The sequence below is a fragment of the Lepidochelys kempii genome, chromosome 4 (assembly GCF_965140285.1).
Source record: "Lepidochelys kempii isolate rLepKem1 chromosome 4, rLepKem1.hap1, whole genome shotgun sequence".
NCBI lineage: Eukaryota > Metazoa > Chordata > Testudines > Cheloniidae > Lepidochelys > Lepidochelys kempii.
This window is the reverse complement of record NC_136383.1, coordinates 97,441,600-97,450,631: the sequence shown is the minus strand read 5'-3', so window position 1 is coordinate 97,450,631 and position 9,032 is coordinate 97,441,600. Positions and strand designations below refer to the sequence as shown.

The 9,032-nt window shown below is 38.2% G+C and overlaps 1 protein-coding gene across 1 annotated transcript in view; it reads left to right on the top strand.

The window, feature by feature from the left end:
• Window positions 1-635: 635 nt before the first annotated feature.
• KLB (klotho beta) overlaps window positions 636-9,032 on the top strand; it is a 46,982-nt gene continuing 38,585 nt past the window's right edge. Inside the window, 2 exon segments of the mRNA XM_073342264.2 lie at window positions 636-896; window positions 898-1,644. Of these exon segments, the coding sequence (XP_073198365.1) occupies window positions 804-896; window positions 898-1,644 (840 nt within the window). The 5' untranslated portion in view covers window positions 636-803.

The window sequence follows — 9,032 nt, the reverse complement described above, 5'->3', positions numbered from 1 at the left end:
CCATTTCTAGGTAGACCCTTCTGGGAGTCCTAAGAGCATGGAGCCAGTGAGGGGCTGACAGATTACAGAGGCAGCACCCAGGATCTGCCAGGTTTGGGGACAGACTGTGAGCTCTTTTCTGTGGGATAGTAAACTGCCTTTCTCTGAGTAGACACTGTGGGAAAACCTCCATAAGGAATTCAGGGAGAGTCTCACCCCTCAAAAAAAAAAAAGCCCCCCACAGCTCTTAATATGGGAGAGGACAGTTTGGCCCAGTGAAAGGCAAAAGTTTTTTTTTTTTTTAAAGTTTAACCAATCGTAATTAAAAATCTGTCCTGTTATAATATATTGAGTTAAAAGGTGTAACCCTGGCAAAAATAACAACAAATATGTACTCACAGCCCTCTTCTCTGTTCATTATTATTATTATTGTGTTTGTTTAGCATTGACAGTGTGCTCCTTAATGGGATAATGTAGTCTGAAAATTTTCTTCTATATTTCCTTGAAATGTATCTGTATCAAAAATAACTGATATTCTCTTAGTGTCTCCCCTCTCCTAGTATACTGCCATTTCAGTGATATAGCATTAAAATAAGTATAAGTTGGTTCACAAGTATTTATATTATTATATAGATATGTTCTTATTGCAGGAAAAGAGGTTGACATAAGTGTCCCAATGACTATCAGAAGGCCACCTCCCTGGAATTACGCTGCTTTCTGTAACCCATCCTAGGTCTCATAGTTCAAGCTAATCATTGACACGGCTGTTACAATCACAAGCTTTTACTGAAGCTTTGATAAGACACTGCAGCAGTTAGTGGCAAATGAAGGCAGGCTGTGCAGCAGGGGACTCTAGGGATAAATGGATTTTCTCCAGCACAAGTGAAAGAAATCTGACTTTTAACACACACACTATAGAAGGACACAATGTGTGGCCGAAGGCTGAAGATATCTGTTGCTCTTTGGGCATTTGTTTTCATAAGGACAGTTACCGGGCTTGCTGGAGAAGGAAGATCTGTGTGGAAAAAGGACCTTAACTTCAGTCCTGTGAATGGCACTCAGATGTTTCTGTATGACACTTTCCCAAAAAAATTTCTTTGGGGAGTAGGCACTGGAGCATTTCAGGTGGAAGGCAGCTGGAGGAAGGATGGAAAGGGATCCTCAATATGGGACCACTTCATGCACTCAGATTTCAGAGATGATGCCAGCACAGAGGACTCCAGCAACAGTTACACTTTTCTGGAGAAAGACTTGTCAGCTCTGGATTTTTTGGGAGTTACCTTTTATCAGTTTTCAATTTCATGGCCAAGGCTCTTTCCCACAGGGGTGGTAGCAAATGCCAATGAAAAAGGACTCCACTACTACAATACTCTCATTGACTCTCTAGTCCACAGAAATATTGAGCCCATAGTAACTCTGTACCACTGGGACTTGCCTTTGGCACTGCAAGAAAAATATGGGGGGTGGAAAAATGAATCAGTAATTGATATCTTCAGTGACTATGCAACTTTTTGTTTCCAAATTTTTGGGGACCGCGTTAAATACTGGATTACAATTCACAATCCTTATTTAGTTGCCTGGCATGGGTATGGTACAGGTATGCATGCACCTGGAGAGAGAGGGAAAATAGCAGCTGTCTATACTGTAGGACACAATCTGATCAAGGTACAGTACAACCAGGTTTAATCTTAACAGCTACAGCACCAATATGGAAAGTAGCAGGGAAAAACTAGTATAATTGGCATAAAAGAGATCTAGGACTGTTGAAATACTAAGAAACAGTCTTCTTTTGTTTTTAATAATTATTTTACTAGTCACATCAGCCATTCAATAACTATATATATAAAGCAACAGTTTACTACTTTAGTTCATTACTATTGCCTGCAAAGTATAGTTATTCAGAAGCTTCCTTTCACAGTCTTTCCATTTAGTCCAATAACAGCTGTTGCTCACATGTCCTGATTATTGTTTTAATTTAAACCAAAGTTTTCATATTTGTGTATTGTATATTTAATAAATTCAGTAATAGAGTTTATATATAAATAATTCATCCCAGACTGGTAAGATTATATTGCAAAGTATTTGATATCTACTGATATATTGTATTTATTGTTTAAAGAGAAACATGCTCTATCAATATTTAAGAATTTTAAAATGACATTAGCCCTGTATTACTTTCAGCTCTTTAGTTTTATGTTTAGCAGTAGTCTTCTCACGAATTGCACACCCTCTGGGCTCAAACCTACCTTCACCGACTTCAGTGGATGGAGGATTGGACCCTATATTTCTGTGCTGTAATATACATATTCATATTAGTTTTTGCCACTGTTTTTTGGAGGGACAAAAGTTAGGAGGAAGAAGACAATGTACCAGGTTACAAGAAGTTAAAGTGGGTCATATTTTTAAAATAACAAGTGCAGGAGAGGTCTAGAATAGCATCCATCAGTACCACAAAGGAAGTAGCACATGCTGTGAGATTATTTCAGTGCATAGAAATGCTAAAAACGGGTGCCTGTCCACATGCCTTATGTGCCCTTGATGTAACTTAAAAATGCATTCTAAGTACAACAATTTGAGATGATAAAAATTAATGTCAAGGTCAGAGTTAGCACTTTTCATCAGTAGATCTCAAAGTTTACAAAGGAGGTCAATATTATTATCCCCATTTTACAGATAACCCACAGCAAATTCCCATCCTCCTCTAACAGTTTCCCACCACTACAGTTCACTCCAATGCCTACCATATATTATGAATATTATTCATATAGGATTTTCAGAAGTGACTAATATTTTAGGTTGCATCAGTTTTGTGTTTTCCAATTCAAGACCTCTTAAAGAGGCTTGATTTTCACAGAAGGAGTGCTTAGCATTTTCTGAAAATCAGGGTCCGTTAAGGTATCTTGAGTACCTAAAATTATTAGTCAGTTTTGAAAATGTAGAACAAGGACAAGGTGAGTGTGGTGTGAATGATGTTGCCATCCTGGTCATATGACTTAGACAAGGTAGATATTCATAACTTTTAAAAAATAAAAACTAAAGTGGAACTGGGAAAAAATTAAATACTAAAATAAAGGAAAATAAATTAAATCCATGTCCAATGGCCTCCTAATTAAAAAATGCACAAACTGGAAAATAGCACCAGTGGGTTGTTTACATTTATTAGGGCCCAGCCATATTCTGCAACCCACGTTCACCTTGAGTTATACCTTACATGGCAGATAGCCTCATTGAAATTAATTAAACTACTCACACAGTAAGGTATTACTAGACTTGAGGAAGGTTATCAGAATCTGGTCCTAATTAAATTTAGCATTGTTTGAGAAACAGTCCCGAATGCATTGCTGTCAAAAGAATAAAATATTGAAATATGGTATCTATGTGTTGTGGGCACCTCTGAATTTTACCACCCTCTCCCCAAAAAAGGAATTGGAACTGTTGGATTTGGAGCCTGATCCAAAGCCCATTGAAGTAAATGAAAAGACTCCCATTGACCTCTGTGGGCTTTGGACTAGGGCTTTGGTGACAGATGTCTATACCAAAACCTCATGTTTAGACTGAATGTTGATAGGACTACATTCCCATGCCACCCGCAGCACATTAGCATATCATGGGTGGATTTGTTAATCAGAAAGAACCAGTATAGACTTGTCTGAATATGCCAATCTGGGCACTATAGTATTCTATTCTTCTTCCTTTTCCTTTGTGCTGTTTTTCCTGGTGAGGGGCATGATGGCAGCATGAAGAGCAGGGAGGACCAGACCTCCCTTTCCTCTGTATTGCTTTAGGGAAACCAGTGAACAGCAGCTGCAGAGTCCTTCTGTGGAAATGTATGGAGTATCTTTGTATAAAATCTCTCTGTATACATACATAGTATACAGTATATTCTGTTTTATTATATTGTATAAATAAATAAATGTGTGTACAGATTATTACATATATATGTAATAAATATAGAGAGTGAAATTTTATACAGAGCTATTCCATACATTTCCACAGAAGGATTATGCAGCTGATATTCAGTGGTTTCCCTAAAGCAGTAGCTCTCAACCTTTCCAGATTACTGTACCCCTTTCAGGAGTCTTATTTGTCTTGCGTTACCCCCAAGTTACACCTCTCTTAAAAACTACTTGCTTACAAAATCAGACATAAAAATACAAAAGTGTCACAGCACGGTATTACTGAAAAATTGCTTCCTTTCTCATTTTTACAATATAATTTTAAAATAAATTAATTGGAATATAAATACTGTACTTACATTTCAGTATATAAAGCAGTATAAACAAGTATTTGTCTGTATGAAATTTTAGTTTGCACTGACTTCGCTTGTGCTTTTTATGTAGCCTGTTGTAAAACTATGCAAATATCTAGATCTGTTGATGTACCCCTTGGAAGACCTCTGCGTATCCCCAGGGGTAAATGTACCCCTGGTTGAGAACCACTGCCCTAAAGTAATAATATAGTGGCCAGATAAGTTTATCCAGAGAATTCTATACCTGTTCTTTCTGATTGACATACTTCCTGGGTGGATTTGTTAATGTGGTTTGGCTGGCATGGGAATGTAGTCCCAACAACGTCCCATCAAATAGATATGTGTTAGCTTTGAACAAAAGTCTTTAGTTTATTGTAATTACCTGTGCAGCAGTCACCTTTGCGTAAATTAGTCATAGTTCCCTTTACAACAGCACTTTTATGTTGTGTATAACTTATACCCTGTGTTGAATCTCACAGAATGACAAAAATGATTTAACAAGCCATAAACCAGAGGTTGTCTGGACTTTGGATTATTTTATCTATTCTCTGAGAGATCTGAAAGCTGCGGAGTGTTTTTCTCCCTCTAGCAGAAGTCTGAAGAAATTTTTCTTATTTGAATTGCGGTAACAAATGTAACTGTCAAACTATGGAAGGCTTGAGAACAGAAACATAATATTCAGACTTTTGGGGTGGTTTGAGGAAATAGTAAATGCAGCATAGAGACAAAAAGTAAACTGAAATGAAACCTGTTCTAGACCCATAGATAGAGTATGGTAGATAATAAGAGAATACCTAATTAAGTATTTTCACCAAAATCAGGATTTATAAGACTCCATCATCTCCTGGAGAGCCATGCATGTGTGTGTTTCATTTCACAGTCTGGAAAGTGAGATCTGCTAGTTATATTCTCCCTTCTAATCCGAATCATATGAAATCACCTCTGCATCGAGATCCAGCTGCATGGTTGGGAGGAGAATAGTTGATACATACAACTATTGCATGGCACATGAACAAGAAGCTGTTGTAAGTTAATGCAGATGGAATCTGCAGTAACTAATGTTCTTCCCTTTGTACAGTTTGGAACCTCTCTGAAGGGAGTGTCAATGGCAGCCAAAAGTCAGAGGAGAACCCAGCCACACAGCTTCTACAAAAGCCAAGCTATTCAGGAGCCACAGAATGCAGGGAAGGCTGGGCAGCTTACACAAAAAAAAAAAAGAGATCTGAGTGGATCCATGAGTTTAGGGGGCAGAAGCCCAGCTTCTTCTGTAGAGGGGGCAAATAGCCCACAAGGAAAGAATTAAATGGAAATTTCAGATTCAAACTCATGTTTCCACTCCCCCATACTGACTCTTACATAGAAGATAATATTTTATTTTGGTAGTTTTTGTGGGCCTGAGTCTGCTACCATTGAAGTAAATGGCAAATTTGCTATTTTCAGCTTATAAAGTACTTTGGGATCCGTTTAGATAGCAGGCTCTATTCTACTGCCTGATTGTTGTTGTTACTATAATAAGATGCTACATAAAATCTTATACCACTTGGACAGTGATAGTCAGAGCGGGGTCCTTCTCCCTTCTGCAGATAAAGGAGACCACACTTCACAAAAGCATAATATAAAATCAATTATGATTCACCTTGAGTTATCATGAGATATGTAAGAGCCCTACAAAGGAGACCCAAAGATTATGAACTAGCTCCTAAGAGAGCCATTCTACAAGGGTGGGGGGAAAAGACCTCCATGCAGAGAAAGTGAATGGATTTCTTTGATTTTTTTTTTTTAAATCCAATTAATCTGGCAAAATGTAAAGGAGATAGAACAGTGTGATTCCAATGGAGTTATACCAGAGATTCATCTGGCCTGTGTTACTGTTTTCTCTGGGTCTGATAATCCATCTGCTTACCTTTTTTGCTCCCTTTGAGATTGGTGGAGATCACAGAAATACGGGGCAGGATCTATCTGCCCTTCCTGCTTTGTACCAGTGCTCTCTGGTTAGTTCCGCTTTTTGCTGAGTAACAATGGGGAGAGGAACTTTGTAGAAGGAAAATTATTCCCTGACCCAGACCCTTTCCTCCTGCAAAAAGATCACGAGAGGGGTCCCCTATAGTAAGGAAATCAGTCACAAAGATCTTCTCATGGGCACTTCTTCACATCACCCCTTCTGTGGAAAAGTCAACAGAGCCCTCCCCCATACCTTGTGTATCCTTAGGAATTCATGAGAGATCATCCATGTAAAGGCTCAGACCTGGTCTGCACTTACACAGTTATGTCAATACAATATTTATCAGGGCTGTGAAAAATTTAGAGCCCTGCGTGCCATAGATAGGTTGACCTAACCTTCAGTGTAGATGTGGCTAGGTTGAAGGAAGAATTCTTCTGTCAAGCTAGCTACCACCTCTCAGGGTGGTGGATTAACTACATCAATGGAAACCCCCCTTCCGACAACGTAGGAAGTGTCTACGCTACAGCTCTGCAGCAGTGCTGCTATAGCGCTTGTAGTGTAGACATAGCCTCAATGCCTTGGCAGCTTGCCCCCCCACTCCTTTGCCACACCCAAGCTACCAGGAGTTTTCCAGAGCCACTGCTGCCTTTGGGACTTTTGGAAGGGTCTCCACTGAAAATCCCCAGACTTTATTATCTTTTCAAATTAATTTGCACAGGGGGAATAATTTGCATCTCCACCATATCCACCCAGATGCTCTTCCTCCCCTTCTCCCACCCCCAAGAGACGACCACAGGATCCAGGAATTAGATGAGTGCCACAGGGAAGGAGGGAGGTTTGTGTGTGGTGAGTCCCCACCAAGCATAGATCTAGGCAGGGCAATCTGGTCCTTCTGTTTGATGGAAGAGCTTGGCACCAGCATCTCTACTGGAGAAACACTGCAACAAATGAATAGTTTTAAATTAAGAACCATTGGTTTTGTTTGCCTGTGTGAAACAGTAATCTATTCTTTTTCTATCCAAATGTAAATGTAGTTAAAATCTAATAGACATTTTCTTTTCAAAGAGATGTTGTCATAGGCAATAGAATATATACAATCAACATATAACCTGATATTTAAAAGAACAAATATTTAGGCGATAATTGGAAAATAATGGGAAAATAAACATTTGTGCTGCAGAAGGATGACTCTGGAAACTGATTACACAGCCAGATCATTAAAAATTAAAAGACACAATCTGGCATGGGTTCTGTGGGCCAAGACAGGGATCTGCAAAAAGTAGGAGCCAAATATTTAAATATAGGTGCCTACAGTTTGGCATCTAAATCCATATTTAGGCATCTCCGTGAACTTTAAGAGGTGCTGAATTGTCTTGCGTTGAAATCAAACAAGATGTGGGTGTTAAGCACCTCTGAAAATCAGGCCACTTGTTTAGCTGTGTAACTTTAGCACAGCCAAGTTTGCAGATTTGACCCTTGGGATTTAATCACTTCTCTCCTATGAGGACAAAATCCATCCATAATTATCAGGGCATCTAGGGCACATTTGATAAGCTTTTCTTAGAATAGTTTAATACTCTTGTTTCTAGCACTTATCTTCTGTAAACTAATATTACAAAACTAAGAATACATACATGTATACATACATGCTATGCAATAGCATAAGACTTTTAAAAGCTTTAACAACCCAGTTTGTTTCATTCCTTTTGTTCTTCGCTTTTAAAACATTGTTTTTTCTTTTTTCCAACCAGTGTTCTGATATGTATCAGAAGGACAAAGATTCCTTCCTAGAACCCTTATGCAAGGAGGTGTGCAAGAGGTCAAAATTTGGTCCAACTTCAGTCAGTGGAAGTATTGTCATTTAGTTTAGTAGTAATGGGATTTGGACCTAGTTAACTATTTAAATTTTTTTTTGCATTGTCACTTGATCCTTTAGTTCTTCCTATTCGCTCAAGGGAAGCTACTTCAGGACAAACTCTCTTTCCTAAAATATCAATATTCAATACTCATTTGCCCTTACATAGCACCTTACACTCAAGGACTTCACAGTGCTTTGGAAAAATTCTACTTCTCTTAAGTATTTCTAATGCACCTGTCACTGTGTGATCTAGGAACCAAAATCAAATAATGCAAACATCAATAAATTAAGCTTCATAGCACCTCTGTTATTTATTTAGACTGACAGCTGTTTGGGGCAGGGTCTGTCTTTCATAGTTGTGTGCACAGTCCAATAGGGGTGCACCATAATACAAATAATAATTTATAATAATATTTAAGTATTATCTACATTTGATAGTTGGGGAAACAGAAGCACAAAAATGTTAAGTAACTTATCCAAGTTAATTGAGTAGTAATCATCTGAGCAGAGAACAGAACCTTAAGGTTTTGGTCTGCTACTCACACCACTAACAATAATGCCTCCTTCATTGAGAAATACAATCTTAAGCCTTGATCTTACAAGCTGCACTGTCCAGGTGGACTCCAGTACCAACAAAGATCCTATTAACTTCAAAAGCAATATATTATTATGATTTTCTTAAATATTAAGAGCCCTGGTTGATCAGAATATTTCATCAGTTCTTGAACACACTGATTCAGTCTGTTTCCATATGATTTGTTTAATTCAAATTATTTTCCTTAAGTTGCTTGGAAATCATTTGAATGCAACATATTCAACATACAGTACTACACATTTAATGGTAAGAGCCGAGAGCTTCCAGGCTATGCTGAAATGGGTGGAACTCTCCATCTATATAGAGCCCCATTAATTAAAATTGATTTCTACAAAGGCACAAGCATCCAGCCATGTGGAGTAGCTTGCAAGATTAAGGTTCAACCACTACTGAACATGTAGTATCTATC